The sequence below is a fragment of the Phyllostomus discolor genome, chromosome 13 (assembly GCF_004126475.2).
Source record: "Phyllostomus discolor isolate MPI-MPIP mPhyDis1 chromosome 13, mPhyDis1.pri.v3, whole genome shotgun sequence".
Lineage (NCBI taxonomy): Eukaryota > Metazoa > Chordata > Mammalia > Chiroptera > Phyllostomidae > Phyllostomus > Phyllostomus discolor.
This window is the reverse complement of record NC_040915.2, coordinates 43,870,099-43,886,797: the sequence shown is the minus strand read 5'-3', so window position 1 is coordinate 43,886,797 and position 16,699 is coordinate 43,870,099. Positions and strand designations below refer to the sequence as shown.

The 16,699-nt window shown below is 65.7% G+C and overlaps 1 protein-coding gene across 1 annotated transcript in view; it reads right to left on the bottom strand.

Annotated features, from left to right (window-relative positions):
• The window catches only part of PITPNM2 (phosphatidylinositol transfer protein membrane associated 2), a 79,011-nt gene that overhangs the window by 26,654 nt on the left and 35,658 nt on the right, over positions 1-16,699 (bottom strand). The window contains exon 2 of the mRNA XM_028528548.2: positions 1,062-1,233. Coding sequence (XP_028384349.1) covers positions 1,062-1,139 — 78 coding nt within the window. The 5' untranslated portion in view covers positions 1,140-1,233. The remainder of the gene's footprint in view (positions 1-1,061; positions 1,234-16,699) is intronic.

Below are 16,699 nucleotides of genomic sequence, written 5' to 3'. Positions count from 1 at the left end.
TCACGCTCCCCACGCCGGGAGTCTGCGTGAATGCCCGCGGCTTCGTCGCGCTCCTCCCGGAAGGGCGCTGGGGGTCCGGGCTCCGCGGGGACTGGGCCTGAGGGTGGGAGGCCCTGCTGCCCAGGTGCCCCGGCCCTGAAGGGCCCTGGGTGATCCTTCCGAGCCTGCGGCGGGGGAGGAGGGCAGCGGGGCCAGGGGAGCCGGAATGGAGCCCAGAGCAGGTTTAGAGCCAGACCCTTGATGGGGAAGGAAGCTGCCAGGCTGGGCGAGGGGCTGGGGCACGGAGGGTGAGCGGGAGCTGGCGGGGAAGCTGGGAGGGGGGCCACCATGGAGCAGGACCCCAGTCAGTGGGGCTGCGGTCACGTGTGGGCCAAGAGCATGGGCTCCTGGTCTCCAGGCCCCGCCACGTTCCAGTCCGGCCAGACACGAAGCAGTGAGGCTGGCGTCGTCGGGGGGGAGGGTGGAGGGCATCGTCCGGTCTGCCCCAGGACGCCGCCATCCTCAAACCCACTGGTGACTTTATAAACCAGCCCCGCGGCCCCCAGCACGGGCGAGGGTCGCGTGGGCCTGGGAGGCGGGAGGCGGGCTGGGTGCTCCTGGGCAGGTCACTGATGTCTCTGGGCCGCCCACCTTCCCGTCTGTCAAAGGGGCGGTCACGGACCAAGTGTCTGCGCCCCTCCCCCACCCCCAAAAGCCCAACCCCCAACGGTATCAAGGGATCAGGCCTTTGTTGGGGGGTGATCGGATCACAAGGGTGGCGTCCCTGTGCTGGGGTGACTGCCCTTATACACAGACCCCAGAGCACCCGGTCCCCTCTGCTATATGAGGCCCGGCGAGAAGGCGGCCACCAGATCAGTCAGCCCCTTGGTCTCGGACCTCCCGGACCCCGAGCCGTGGGAAGTCAGCCTCTGTTGTTGCAGGCCCCCAGGCAGCCCGGGCTGACCGGGCGGGAGGGTCCTGTCAGCCCGATGCTGGGTGTTCAGTGCCGTGGGGGCGGCGCCGGTGACCCGCAGAGCCGTGGACGTCCACGGGGGCGCTGCGGGCGGCCGGCGCCCACCCACCTGGATCATGTAGAGCTGGGCGATGCGGTACTCCTCCACGGTCATCGGCAGGGGGATGCGGTATTCCTTTATGATCATCTTGGAGTCCGAGCCTTCCCAGCGACGGGGAACTGCGTGTGGGGACTTCTAGGCCAGGCTCCTTAAATCACCATGACAAAGCTCACCGAGGACCCTGGGGGAGAAAGGAGGGACGGGAGAGTCACTTTGAGCACAGGCTGGGGGGCGCGAGCCCACCGAAGAAGGGCCTGGTGGACACCCGAGGCCGGAGTTCTGGTCTCGCCTCCACCAGGAGCCCAGCGTGTGACCTTGAACAGGTGCCCTCCCCTCCCCAGCCCCCAGTTTCCCTGTTCACTAGGCAGTCGTGTGCAGGCAGAGGGTGCCGGCGCTGACCCGCCATGGAGAGATACAGGACTGTCATCTTGCTGGGGGGATGGGGGGGCTCTGGGGGGACGGGACAATGTGGCATCTCGGCGGGGGGGGTCCAAGAGCGTCGCACTCCCGTTCACGCACAGCCCAGGGGCCGGTCACAGCACAGAGAGCCAGAGACCCACGGAGCTCTGCTGTGTGGTGCAGGGACCCAGGGGACCCTGTGAACCCTGACCCCCAGGGGGGACAGAGCCCCGGGGCAGAATGAGCAACCGCTCCGGGAGGAGAGCTAACCCCACCTGCAGCGGCAGCCTGCACACACCCCGCCCCCCGGTTCTTCACCCGCTGCTCTGGAGAAGCAATACCGATCGGGAAGGAGCCCACACGGGGCCTCGGAGGAAGGGTGGGGGGCGCACGAAGAACGTGCATCACGAGCAGACTCATCCGGAGAACCCCCCCCCCCCACCGAGAGACTTCAGAGAAGCCGCTCGCTTCCCGCCGACACGGAGAAGTCGCAGGTGCGGACCCTGACACACTAGTGGGGGCCGGGGGTGGGGGAAAGGAGACAGAACCCTTAACAAGAAGCGATGTGGCAACAGAGAGAGATGAACTCAGACGGGCGAGCTAGCAGAGCTGGGGGGGGGATGGGAAAGAACCAAAAATATAGCCCGTGTTTTTAAAAACCATAGTGTAAGCAATGAATAAACAGACGGATACATAGTGTGACAAGTGAGAGTGTGGAGGGCAGGCTGGAGTGCAACGCAAAGATTTTTTTTTTAAAGATTTCATTTTATTTATTTATTTTTAGAGAGAGGGAAAAGGAGGGAGAAAGAAAGGGAGGGAAACATCCATGTGTGGTTGCCTCTCACGAGCCCCCTACTGGGGACCTGGCCTGCAACCCAGGCACGTGCCCTGACTGGGAATCGAACCGGCGATCCTTTGGTTCCCAGGCTGAGGCTCAGTCCACTGAGCCACACCAGCCAGGGTGATTTACCACAATTGTTAAGAAATTAATAATGTAATATACCCAAACCCATTGAATCGCACAGTTTGAATGAGTAAACTGTATACGTGAATTATATCTCACTACAGCTGTTTAAAAGGCCGCTCTCTTTCTCCCTTAACTTTAACCTGTTAGGAGCTGTTATCACTTATGAGGGAGAAATGGTTTTCTGGTGTTTAGCAGTTCCGTGCTGTCTCGTGGTAGATAAAGGCAAACAGAAGGTTTGTCTCTGGTTAAATTCAAGAGAAGTCTTTAAAACAAATGCAGGCAGAGCACGGCCCATGCGTTAAAAAACCTGCTCCTGCTCTGAGTGTGCAAGTCTGCACGGACGTACAGGCCTGGAGTGCTACTCGCTGGGTGCGGGCGAGGGTCAGGCCAGGGTGGTGGAACCGGGGGCCGCTTTTCCTCTGTGACCCGACTTCTCCGCCGGTGGAGGCAGTGGGGTTTGTGTAGGGCCAGCCCGAGGAGGGCAGTTGGGGGGTGTCGTCAGTGGGCTTTGGGTCGGCTAGACCTCCCGCCACCTCCCCGCGAATTCCTTAACCTGTCTGATCTTTCCTTTGACCTTTGACAGCAGCCTCCGATCTTGCACCGAGACGCTCAGCCCAGGCCCTGGGGGGCGCCTCGCTGGCGACAGACAGCTGGGGAAGGCAGGCGCCCAGGACGGCGCGGGGGCCCGGCTGCCGGCTGGGCCGCAGACACTAGGCCTGCGGCCATCGGGGGAGGACAGCCCAGCCCCTGGAGCTGAAGGACAAAGGCTGGCAGGTCCTGGTGGCCACGACAGGGTCCCCGGGCAGACGCCAGCCCCGAAGGAGAGAAGGCGGTGTGCTTTGCTTGCCGGCCTCCCCCGCCCCCCGCCCCCCTCCCGGCCCTGCTAGCCCGCCAGCTGAGCCCGCAGGCAGTCTCGGGGGGTGGGGGGCAGACGCGCACTTCACCTCTGTCCCCGCGGGGGACGTGACGGGCGGACAGTCCGTTCGCTGCTTCCCACAGGGCACGTGGGGGTCAGGGCACGGCGGGAGGGAAGAAGGGGGAACGCAGGTCCCCAGAGCCCCTTCTACGCAGGAAGCCAGGCAGGGGGTCCAGGTGGGCAGCACACACAGACCCCACGGCCCCTCTGTAGGGAGGTCACGGGCGGACCCTCCGGTGGGACTCACGTGTGGCACCTAGTCCCCCGAAAAGCCCTGGGCTTCCAGCGCCTCTTGTCCATGCCCCTGGCCCCCTGGTGGTCGGTGTCTTTGGGGAAGCAGCAGGGCCAGAGGACGTTGGAGTGGACGGAGGCCGCCGGGCATGGGGGCCCAGGGGGCCCACGGGGGATGGGGCTCCCCCTGGGCAAGGTGTGCGGCCTGGGCAGCATCTGCCTGTGTCTGGAGCCCTGGCCTGGGGGGCGGGTGGGGGTCACCGTCCTGGTTCTCAGGCAGCCCGTCCAGCCGGAGCCCGCAAAGGGAACAGAGAGGCCAGGCCTGCAGCTGACCGAGAACACGTGGTGCCCACCCAAGGGGTCAAGGCCAGGAGCCCAAGGTCACCGGGGACCCTCCGGGCATCGTGGGGAAAAGGCCACGTCCAGGCGGCAGAAACAGCTTCGGGCTCCAGGGGGCAGTGTGACCGGGCTGGAGGGGCCACTGTGAAGACCGGGGGGTTATCGGGGCGGGGGTTGGAGGGGGTGTGGACAGCACAGGTAGGAAGGGAGGATAAGTCCTTCAGGCGGTGGCCGCAGCAGGACACCCTGCGGCCTGGGAGGGGAGGCAGGCGCGGCGAGGTCGCAGACCGAGTCTGTGTTTCCCCGAGTAGCCGGGGTTCAATGTCAGATGGGATCTGGGAGGAGGCTGTGCGGGGGCAGCGGGTGGAACGCGCCCAAACGCCGTTCAGCTGCGCACTGCCCACGGGGTCCGGCGCTGCTCCAAGCTGGGCCAGCGGAGCCGGGCGGACGGGGCCATGGGCGGCATCTGGGGACCCAGGGTGTCTGGAACACCCCTTCTGGCTTTCTGAGGTCTCCCCTTCACTTCCTCCAGGACAGCCCCCTGCCTCTGCCGGCTGCTTCTGGAAAAGGCTGGTCTCCAATCGGGGGCCTGAGCGGGTGAGGTCACAAGGACTTCCTCTGCCGCCATCTGGGGGGGCAGGCTCCGGGGGAACGGAGGGGGCCTCAGGGTGGGCCTCGGGGCGGGCGGGGGGCAGGCAGGGCTGTTCTTCATGCCCGGGGGGGGGGGGAGTGTGTGTAAGAAGTGGGGGATCAGCTGCCTCTCCGTTCCCTGAAGGTACACAGACAACAAGCTCACAACTAACAACCACTGAATCTTAAAAACAAAAACAAACAAACAAACAAAAACCCTAAGCAAACAGCTAGAACAGGAACAGAATCACAGGAGTGAAGACCACACGGAGGGTTATCAGCAGGGAGGGGGGAGGGGCGAATGGGGGGAAGTCATGGAGTAAGAAGAGGAATTGGATGGAACAAAACAGACACAGGGGCACGTAAGGAATAGCAGGGGAAGTGGAGAAGCTGAAGAACTTGTGTGTACGACCCATGGACACGAACCACGTTGGGGAACGCTGGAGGGAATGGGGGTACCAGGCGGAGAGGGCAAAGGGGGGAAATATTGGGACAACTATTATAGCATAATCAATGAAACATATTTTTTTTTAAAAAAAAGGAGCCACCACGTGCCCCGGGAAATTCTGCACTGGAAGGAGCTGGGGTCGGGGGGGGATCCCTGCCCCCAGAGCGGTTCCACCTGTACCTGTCAGACACGGGACTTCCGCCCTGAGGACCCCGCTCCAGCCCGAACACCACTCTGCAAGCGAGGCCACGGCACCCGGGCCTCGCAGGCGTGTGGAGCGGGAGGACAGGGCACGCCCTCCCCTCCGTGTCCCCGACCGCGCCGCCCCCCTGCCCCCGCCGAGAGGAAGATGGGGCTCTGGGCACCCCGCAGTCACCGACCTTGCAGGGCGGGCAGGTGGGCATTCTGCTCTCTCATGTGCCCGCGTGCCAAGCCGGGGACGCCTGCCAAGTCACTGCAGGACTCGTCACCAGACCCCGAGGGACAGCGGCCACCGGGGGGCAGCGCCGAGCCTGCGCCGCTCTGCAGGGCTGGGAGCAGCATGGCGGCCACAGGGCCCTTGGGAGACGCGCCAGGGTTTTGCGGGGCGTCTTCTCCGACACCCCAGCCCAGACGGCCCCAGGCAGGATGGCGGGGGGCTGCCTGTCAGGTCGGCGCAGAGGGCAAAGAGGAGGCGGGGAGGGGGGCCCCCTGCTCCAGGGCTGGGCACCCCGACTTTAGGACTCGTACACCCTTATCACACCCGCCAGCTCCCGCCTGGCTTGCCAGGAGACGGGCAGAGGAGGCTCCGTGTGAGGACACGAACACCGAGACTCAGATCCTCCAAGACAAGCATGGGGATAGCAGCTGGAACACCCCCCCTTTGGGGACCCCGCTGCCGCTGTGACCATCACCTCGCTGGCCTTGGGGGGGCACCCACTCTCAACGCTGAGTCCGGCTCCCACGGACGCTGCTGGACGCTGAGACGTGACGGCGGAAACGAACGCAGAGGGACCTGCTGCGTTGGGAGCCGCGGCCCCACCGCCGTCCCCCGGGGTGTGCCGAGGGGCCCTGTTCCCGCCCCCCCCCGGCCCCCTCGCCTGGCACCCCACCCTGGCCGCTTCCCACCCTCCCCTGATCTTTCTTTGCTTCGTGTCCTCAGATTCCCGCAGTCAGGCCCTCCCGCCCTCCCACCTGCACCCGCTGCTCCCGTGGCAACCGTGAACGCTTCGGCCCCCCCCATCTCTCCCCCTCCCATGCACCCACTGCCATTCTCCTCTTCTTGTCATTCTGGAACCTTCTCCGGCAGTGCGCTCTCTCACCCCATCTGTCTTTGTCCCTCTAGCGAAGCCAGAACCCTTCATGCCAGTGTGCCAAAACAGAGAGGGACAGCTCCGACATCCACCGAACCAACAACCCACAGCTCATATGCACTCTCTCTTTTTAGGATAACTTTAAAAAAATCTTTTAGAGAGGGGAAGGGAGAGAGAAAGAGAGGGAAAGAAACATCGATGGGCCTCTCTCGCCCCGCCCCCCCACTGGGGACCTGGCCCACAACCCAGGCATGTGCCCTGACCGGGAATCGAACTGGCGATGCTTCAGTTCACAGGCCGGCACTCAACCCACTGAGCCACGCCAGCCAGGGAAAGATAACTTTTAAAATGAAGGTATAATTCACAGGGAGCCTTATATTCGCTTCAGGCGTACAACATAATGACTGGACCCTTGGCTCTCCTCGCCCCGGCACCCTCTCGGGACCACCCCATGTCTCTGCTCCCCTTTGTCGCAAAGCCCCTCCTTGGGGTTTGCCAGCCTCTCCCGACCCACCACGGCAGGGAAATGACAGGGGCTGAGGCCTCCGGTGGCCTACGTACGGCTCAGCCGGTGGCGGCCAGTTCTCTGTCCTCACGCCCAGCTAATAATCCCTGTGTGTGACACCCCGGTCGGCAGACGGCACAGCCCCAGAATAGCCTGCTGCCCGGGTGGGGGGGCTTTGTGCTCGGCCGACGGCCGCCCCCCACCCCAGCTGACCACGCACAGGATCCCAGCACTGGGGCTCCAAGCTGGCCCATGGGGGGGCCTGTGGGCCATCAGCTTCAAACTGGGATTTTTTTTTTTTTTGTCCAGAATCGAACACACGCAGGTGTCATGCAGCCTGTGAGTAGCCCTGGGAGGGTGACCTCAGGGCCCCGGGCACCAGCCCCAGGCTGGGGTCTAGGAGACAGTGTCCTTGTCCCTGCCCCACCCACCCACCCTGCTCAGCATGCCCCACAGCTCCCTCTGCAAAAGCTGCAGCCCCTGGGTGGGCGAGGGCCCAGCGCTTTCCAGCTGTCACAGTGGAGCATGAACCCTTCAGCTTGGAGACACTGCACAAAACCATGGTCCCCAAGCCAGCAGGGCCCCAGCCACGGACGCGGTGCTCTGGGCAGGCACAGACAGAGAGCTCCTTGGGGGGTCAGAGCCTCAGCACCCCCATGCCCTGGCTGCTCCCCGAGAGGAGGCTGGGGCAGGGGACACTCGGCCCCGCCGGCCCAGCCTCGGCCAGAGCTGCCCAGGGCCTCCCTGCGCCTGATGCCCCGACACGCAGGAAACCAGACTTTCAGCTCGGCCCCCGGGCTTAGAAATCCCTGCCACAGCTTCCCGCACTCGGACGTGTGAATAAATCATGAGCTACTCGATCCTTACATGCGCCGCGAGGGAGCTACGTCACCCCGTTTCCCTGTGTGTTCAACGGTGCGATGCACACTGAGGTGTCACTCGCATACCACGCCCTTCGCCTGCTTCAAGGGCTCGACTCCCGGTTTCTAACGTGTGCACAGAGCTGCCGCTCTCTGAGGTCAGAACACGTTCTCACCCCGCAGGGCAGCCCCGTCCTCGTCGGGGCTCGCCCTCGGCTCCCGCGCCCCCCGCCCCGGCCCCCCGACTCCCACCACGCCGCTCTCTGACTCGGTGGCCGTGTCTGTGCCGCACGCTTCCCGTCGGCGGGATCGCACACCGCGCGGCCTTCTGCGTCCGGCGTCTCTCACTCGGCATCACGCTCTCGACGCTCGTCCAGGCTGTGGCCGGTGCCGGGGCTCCTTCGCCCCTTTTTGTGGCCGAGTCACCGTGCCCCCCGCCCCCCGGGGTTGTCCCGCCCATTCCTACAGCTGAGGACAGTGCAGGGGCCTGGTCCCCCGTCGCCCCGGAAGCGTCAGGGTCGCGTGTGTCTCTCCGTGCGGCCGGGACAGAGAGAGAGCTTCAGAACGGAGGCGTCATTGTCCAGATTTACACCGACTTCCACGAATCTGTGCCCCCAGCGTCGACCACAGACCTTCACGGCTCACAAACGTCTTCAATTCCGAACTCTTGCTTTTTCAGACCAGCCCCACGAGGTCAGAAAGGCCAGTGTGCCCATTTGGGGAAGAAACGATTTAAAAACTGTAAGTGGTGCATGCAAGCCCAGAGAGATTTATTGGCGGGTGGGCGGCGGCCGCCTCTGAGCCCCGGATGCCATGTGAGTGTGCAGGGCGGCTCCGGCGATTTTTCTCGGACAGGCGTGGTTTGCAGAAACCATTTTCACGGTTCTCCACCAGGTTATTTTGTAGTGAGCACGACCCTCAGGGTGGAGGGGCAGCCCTGCGTACACCTCATCCAGGAGAGATCTCTTGGTTTTATCACTGTGTTTCCAACTGGTCTTGGAAATAAAGGTGGATGTTTCTTTCAGAATACAGACTCTTTGGCTGCAGCCTAAATCCACTGCACTGCTGGGGGAAGGGCCTCACGCCCGACCCCTCGCCCGCCTCCCTCGGGGGCTGGGTGGGGGGGCGCCTGGGCGGCTGAGAGGACAGCGGGGGGCCGTCTGACTCATCGCTCCACCCTCGGCCGAGGCTCGGGCGCCGCGGGGACCTGGCGCTTAGTGGGGACTCAAGAGGGCCTGCTTGGCAGACAACCCCAAACCCACCTCCCGGCAGATGCTGCCGCCGAGCAGCCAAAGTGCTAATGACAAACTGCTCTGCTAGCAGCCGCGGAGCAGCGACGGCACGGTGACAGCATCCGCGGGGAGCGGCGCGCCCTCCCCGCCGCCTGTGCCGGGAATAGCAGGCCGGCTCCCGGACGGTGTGCGTGACTCAGGCTGCCGGTGGAGCCGGGCTGGCCGTTCCCCAGGAGCGTGTGCACGGGCAGACACCCCAGGCGGACGGACAGACAGACAGACAGGGCTGCCCGCTGCCACCCCCTCGCCCACGCTCAGGGTTCACAGTGCATCGCGCTCGGACAGCCGGAGCTCGGAGGCCGCCAGGGCGAGGTGGCGGGGGGAGGAGAGCCCGGAGGGGGGGGGCGAGTCACGTGACGGAGCCACACAGAGAGTCCGGGGCCGAAGGCTCAGAACCCACGTTGTACGGCCTGCGACCTGGGCGTGGCCTGCTGCGCCCTTGGGTGAGCCCGGGTCCAGGTGCTCAGCAGCAATGGGGTCCAAATGCTGTTCTACATGGAAGGGAGCAGCAGGCCACGCTGGACCCGGGGCCCAAAGGCCCAGCCAGGACCCCCGGGGACGGTGTGCATGTGTGTGGGCACGCGAGTGTGCATGTGTGTGCTCCCACAGGGGGCACACGCAGACTCAGGGGTCTGGACCACCTGCCCAGGTCTTGTGCAGCCGCAGTGAGCCAGCCGTGTGGCTGCTACCGCCAGGCCTCCCGGGGCCGCCGGGGAACAGGACGTGTCACCGAGGCTCCCAGGTCACCAGCCCGCTCCTCTTTACAGAGGCATCAGCTTCCCTTCGTTGCCCCACAAAACCCTCCCGCCCTGCCGGACGCCGCCCTGCTCCGGGGAGAGAGGGGGGAGGGGGAGGGAGGGAAACATCCCAAGGGGGAATGAGCACCGGCCCAGAGGGCCCTCTCCGTCACCCTCTCCTGGCGGGAGGACCTCCCCGTTCTGGGGAACTGCCCATCGGTAGGTAACGCTCGCGGGGAGGAGGCACTGACCACATTTGGTGGGGAGTCAAGGTGAAGGTCGATCGGGGCGGGGGGGGGGGGGGGGGGGGGGGCGGGGCCAGGCTGCACGGAGTGCCCGGACCTGAGGGGAGACCCAGGCCACTGTGCGAGCAGCACCACGCCGACGTCCCCAGCGCCCGCTCCCGCTCTCTGAGCCGCCCTCCGCCCCTGCCTCTGTCTTCCACCAGTTCTGGAAAGTGCCCGGTGATCGTCCCTTCAGACCCGGCCTCTGGCTCATCTGGCTTCTCTCTCTGGAAATCTAACAATGAGATGGGGGTTGGGCGGTCTTCTCCACGTGCCTCGGCCTCTCTGCGACGGCCCCATCTCCCCGGCCCGGCGCCCTGGACGAGCTCTTCCGGCCCCTCGCCCTTCCTCCGCCCCGACGGCTCTCCTTGCAGAAATTCCCTCCGGTTCTCTTTCCAATCTGCTTCATCACGTTTAATGGCATTTCCTTTCCTGCACGGACTCCCAACCTCGCCTGTTAACGTATTTACATGCTGCAAACAGCCCTGACCCGTGTGGCGCAGTTGGCTGGCTGGGCATTTGGGGCATCGTCCCGCACAGCGAAGGGTCACCGGTTCAATCCCCGGTCAGGGCGCAGGCCTGGGCTGCAGGTTGGATCCCCGGCCGGGGTGTGTGTGTGTGTGTGTGTGTGTGTGTGTGTGTGTGTGTGAGAGGCAACCGATGGATGTTTCTTTCACACATCGATGCTTCTCACCCTCTCTTCCTCCCTCCCTCCCTTTCCACGCTCTAAAGATAAACAAATAAAACCTTAGAAAACAAACGCTAACTGCGGCCCGCTCCGGCAGGCTCAGGGCGCCCTCTCCGCTCTCCCGCTCGGTTATTTTTGACTCCGAACGGCTCGTGTTCTGGGGAGGTTATTTGGAGAAAGCCTTGGAGACTCAGGCCGGGGTCTGTTTTTTTTTTTCCTGAGAAGATCTACACTTGCTTTGCCGAGAGCCTGGGTCACCACCCACCTGAGACCTCCCCACGTTCCCAGCCAGCCAGCAGGTTTCTGAGCCCCTCTCTCGCTCCTCGTCCCAAATAGACAGCACCTGGGTTGGTTTCCTGGCCGCCAGGTGCCGTTTCCTGGCCGCCAGGTGCCGTTACCTGGTGGCTGTATGCGGCACAGGTTTGTCATCTCACAGTCCCAGGGGCCACAAGCGCCAACTCGGGAGCCTGGGTCAGGTCGGCCCTTGCTCCAGGCTCTCTCCCGGCTTCTGGAGGCGGGGGCCGTCCCTGGCGTCCTCGCTGCACTTGCAGCTACGCCCCCTCACCCCTCCTTCTCGTCACCTGGCCTCCTCTCCCTCTGTGTGCCGCTGGGTCCCTGTGTCCTCAGACCGCCTTCCTCCGAGGACACCGGCCATGGGACTCAGCCCCGCTGGGCCCCGGGAGACCCCCACCATAACTCCGTCATATTGCAAAGCCCCTAGTCCCAGGTAAGCCCCCCTGTGCGGGCACCAGGGATCAGCACTTGGACTCGGCTTTCAGGGAGAGACGCCGTTCAAACCGGCCTCTGCCCACCAGGCTGGACCCGGTCTCTCTGGGGGGCAGCTGGGACCTCACAATCGCGACGCTTTCTTCTCGGCCTGGCCCAGCTTTCACAATTCCACTGTGTCCGCCATAGCATTCCGCCTTCCTTCTCTGTCCCCGATCACGGGGTGTCCCTTCTGCCACCCCCCAAAAAGGGGGCCGGGCCCGCTGCGACCCCACCTGGGAACTGCACCTGGAAACCCTCCCGCCTCCCTGGCGTCGCTCCGGCCATCGTTTCATGCTCCGGTCCCACCCCGTTCCCACGCCGCCTCTCGGGAATCCCTCGCGGGTTCCTAGGTGCCGACTGCCCGCCCTTGCCCACGGGGGACTCTGCACAATACGTGTCTGAGCTTATCGGGGGATCCGGAGCAGGAAGGGGGGGCTGTGGCGTGCCCTCCCTCCGCAAGCTGCGCTCTCGGCCCTGCTAAGATTTCCAGGAATTTTTTTAAATGTTTTTTTTTTTTAAGAGAACGTGTGCTGTGCTGCTGGGGCGGGGGGCAAAGGCAGGAGGCGGCACACGGCCCGCCCCGCCCCATGCAGCCCGTTGGGGCCCACGGAGCCGAGCACCAGGGTCGGCCCTGGTGGCCGCCGGGTCTGCAACTCCGGCCGCTCGCTGCCTTGGCTGACGCCGGGGCCGACTCCCACCACGGTGAGGCGGGCACTCCTGGCCGTCCCCGTCTCGCCGGGGCTCGCACAGAGGGGGCTTGCACTACAGCGGGGCCAGCGAGACTGACGGCAGGACGAAGCGCCGGCCTCTGCCCGTCCGCAGGTTATTTATTTATTCACTTGCCGAGCGAACCTTTTTCTCTGAAAGGACGCAAAGGTCCATTTCACGCTGCTCCCGGGTCAGCCGCAAATGACTCAAGGTTCCAAAGGCGTGGAGGAGGTTCTCCGTCCTGTGACCATCCTGAAGTCTCCCGGCCGATCCCCGGGGGTCCTCGGGCAGTCGTGCGGGCGCGGGGAGAGGGGGGAGGACGCAGCTGGTTGGGGGTTGGGGGTGGAGGGCGGATTCGGGGTGAGGCCGAGTCCAGGGCCCTGGACCTGTGCCACCCTCTCAGCACGCGGAGACGACCCTGTGACGGACGTGCGGGCACTTCCCGGGAGCCTGAGGCCAGGAGTGACCTTGGAGGCTTCTCCCCTCCAGGAGGCAGCCACACGACAGCTGGGCCCCCGCCCCGCGCGCCCGGCGCCCTGCCGGCTTGGTGCTAAACAGACGCAGTGCCTGGGATGGAAACGAAATCCGGCTCGGTGACACCTTGACACAGCTTTGCAGGAACAGCAGGCTCCCGCGCTCACGCTGCCCCCGGCTCTGCACGCCTGTTTGTGAGTTCATCTCATGCACGCCAGCGGGCTGTGCTCGGGTTCTCGGGATCCTGAGCCGCTCGGGGGCGGGGGCGGGGGCGGGGGTGGGGGGAGCTCAGGCCCCGGGATCTCCGGATCGCCTTCAATCCCAAACCCACCCCTCCCCCTCCCTCAGGCCCGAGGTGGGTGCTCCCCCTCCCGGGGGACCCCTAAGCCCCCTCATCTCACTCCTCTCCCCCGAGGAAGCCTTCAGGGTGGGGGACCTGGTGCCGGGGGCTCTGGGGCTTTGTCCTCAAGTGGCCCCAGTCTGCCAATAACTCGAGGGGCGCAGGAGAAATACACACACGTTTGTAAGGTGTTGGTGGAACCCGTGCGGGAGCAAAATGAACAGAAACGGGGCGAGGTAGAGAGCGGCACCTTTTCGTCACCGGGTCACACCCACACACGCCTCTCTCTGGGGCTCTTCCCGGTGACGCTAGCCTGTCCCCACCTCTGCTCCCCGGGCCACCTGGGTCCTGGGACACTTCCTGGTCCCAAGCCCAGGTGGGACCGACAGGTGCTGCGACTTCTCTCCGCCCTCAGGCTGGGGCGGCCAGTGGGGCTGGGGGCGCCGGTGGCCAGAGCCCAGACCCTGGATCCTGGGCTGGCTGGGGCGAGCCTCCCGGGCTCCCCACCCCCCACGCCCACCCCAGCGGAGGCGCAAGCCCCAGCACCTGCGGTGGAGCTGCTGCAGGGGAAGCGCCAGAGCCCCGCATTACCAAGGGGGAGGTGCCGGCACGGCTGGGCAGAGGCTGGAACCAGCTGTGGCTGTCCCCACGCCCCTCTGTCCTACCCCCGCCCCCGTGTCAGGGGGTGCTGGGACCTCTCAGCTGCACAGGCCCAAGGGACCCAGAGGTGCAGGTGTGAGCTTCCGGGCAGCCGGGCAGCGAAAACCAAACCGCACCTCCCTCCCTGAGCTTTTCCTCTGCCAAGCAGGTAGGACCCAACACCCTCATTCCTTCCTTTGGGCATTCCGTGGGAGAATGAACCAAAGCTGGGAGTGACCAGGCACTCCAGCCAGAGACTCGCTGGCTGGGGACCAGGCCAAGCCGCCAGCTGAGGCCCCTCTCCGTGGGTCTCACGTCGCCACGCAGAGCCCAGGCCTCTCGCTTGTCCACCTGCGGCCCCACAGCCGGGGGTCCGGCCCCGCGGCTCCCCCTGGGCAACGGGGGTGGCTTCCTGATTGGTCTCCGGGCTTCCAGTCTGGCCCCCCCAACCCTCCCCCCAGCGTGGCGGAGCACCTGGCAGCACTGGGCAGCCCCCGCAGGGTGCCAGCCCCCGGGGCCCTCTCCGGCTCCACCTGCCCTTCCTGCGGTTCCCTGAGGCTACCTTGGGTCCCGGCTTTGAGGTGTCAAGGACAGCAATCCGGCTTCCACCCGTCCCAGCCCAGTGCCTGCTGCGCGGTGTGTGTGTGGGGGGGCCCTCACCGTTGCCTGAGGCGTTCGTTGGCTGAGACTGACCCCTTCTGTGGAAAAGCCCTTCCCCGCCTGGCCCTCCTGGCCCACTCCTGGGCGTCCATCGGGGCTGCTCGCACTCCACCAGCCCCCAGACCATTCGGCGGAGCCAGGGCCCAGCAGCCCCCTCTGCCCGTCCCCAGGCCACCAGGCTCCAAGGCAGTGCTTGCTCTGGCTCATCTCCGTGGCTTCCGTGCCTGGCACAGCGCCGCCGGCACCCAAGGAGCCACAGGGGCGCGGGTGGCGATTCTGGGCGCGGAGGAGACCAGCCAAGGAGGCGCCCTGCAGGCTGGCGTTTCTGGACGGGAGAGCGGAGGCCCTGAGGCTCTGGGGGGTGTCCCGGGGGGCAGCCTGGAGCAGGTGCAGTCAACAGGTCACCTCCCTGGGCCACCGTGGGCACGGACCCCTGAGCAGGAGTCTCGGGGTGGGGTCTACTGGACGGAGCCGCTGGCCCAGCGGTGGCCGGGAAGGAGTCCCCCTGGGCCCCAGAGGCGGCCTGGGCTCCGGCCTCAGGAGCTGGGTCTGGGCTCCTGCGGCCGGGGCCCCGCCCAGCCTCACACCTGCCCCGCAGCACACAACCACACGCGCAGGACGCCCCGCGCGGGGGCGGGCCCGCATCTCCCCCGGGCCGAGCTCGCTCACGGGACCTGCCTGCACAAACGTCCCTCTGGGACCGGCGTGAGGCTGGGAGCCGCAGCCCGGCGGGACACAGGGCCACGGAGCAGGAGTGCGGGGCCGGCTCGGCCCACCCGGGCAAAGCAGAACCGGGAAGTCAGGCTGGGAGGCCCCGGGGTCGGACCTGTGCGCGATTCCACGCCACACGCCGGAACCGGCAGGTGCACAGAGAGGGAGCTCAGAGGGGCAGTGCCCGCGGCCGGGGGAGGGGACCAGCTGGGTGACACGGTGCCTTTGGGGGGGGGGCGGTAAAAGTCTCCTGGAACGAGAGAGAGGCACCAAATGCCACTGAATTGTCCCCCTGGACGTGGGCAGCGTCACCTTGTGGGAACTTCAACTCTGACAGGATTTCTGCTCTTGTTCGGAGGGGGAAAATGAGGCCAAACTCCAGTTCTCAGTTTCCCTCCTTTATCAGACAAGTTCCAGCAGCTGCCCCTTCTCGGTGAGCGGGCAGCCCGGCTCCCCGGACCGGCCTGTGGGCCGTGAGGGCTCTGGGCGCCCGTCTCGGGCCGGTTTTCCGAGCTGACCCTGGGTTTCCACCGAAGATCCCCAGCCTGCGGCCAGAAAGGGCAGTTGCCCGGGACACTCCTCTGCCTCAGACCTCCAAGAATCCACCCTTATCCACTGGGGCTCCTTGTCCCGGCTCTTGGGGTCTCGCAGAAGAGGGTGACACGGCCACCTCCTGCCTGCCTGGAGGTCTCGGCCAGTCGGGGCGCCTGCCCCGGGTGCCACCTGCGTCCCTCGTCCTCGGGGACCCCTGCCACCCCTGGCTCGCAGCCTCCTCCACCACAGCCACCCTCGCCTCCACCGGGCTCCCGGGGGGCGGGAAAGGCGTGTGTTGCCGTGGGTGACGCCGCCTCCCACCCGTGCTGCTCGGGGGTCCTGCTCTCCCCCACGAAGCTGAGTCCTCCGAGGTCCCGGGGCCGTGCGTTGTCTCCGGCGGGTCCACAGGGTGGCCCAGCTCCAGGGGGGTGCTGTCCCTTCGACGTGAAACCGTGTCCACCCACCACTCACTCCGGGGTTCGTCCTGAGTGGACACACAACCCTCCCACCACAGACAGACAAATGGTTCTCTCAAAAAAAAAAAAAAGTGAGCAGAAAACAATGGCGCCTCCGATTGGAGGGGACAAGGGGACGCAGTGCAGACGGCGCATGCACACAGGGGCCGAGCACGGAGGCGGGGCGGCCAGGCCAGCACAGGGGACGCCCGAGGGGGCAGGGAGTGGAGCCCAGGGAGGGCTCCGGAGCCTCTGGGCTCAGGCGCGGCGCTCTCCACAGGTGCCTGGGGGCTCGGCAGGGGTCCGGAAGGGGACACCACGGGCTCACAGAACTCAGAACCTGGAGGGGAGCTTGTGGTCCGCCCCCATCACTGTACAGGTGGGGGGCGAAGGCCTGAGGGGGCGAGGAGCTCATCTGCGCACCCACCTGTCACAGCATCCACGCATCTACCGGTCCACCCGCCCACCCATCCACCTAGAATACTCGCACTGCATCCACCTAGCCACACACGCACCCATGCAGCCGTCTCTGTCCCCGACACGTGCGCCCACTCAGGCACCCACGCACCGCACACACACACATGCACCCACCTGCCACCCACCCACGCTCCAATTCATCCCTCCTCCTGCTCCAGGGAGCCAGGAGGAGGAAGCTGGGATGGAAGCCCGGAGCTCTCCACCGGGGGCTGTGGCCCCTCCCGTAAGCCCCTGGCAGCTCCGAGAAGCCGCTGACCCCGTAAGGGCGGCAAGGAGAAGTCCCTGCTGGGGGC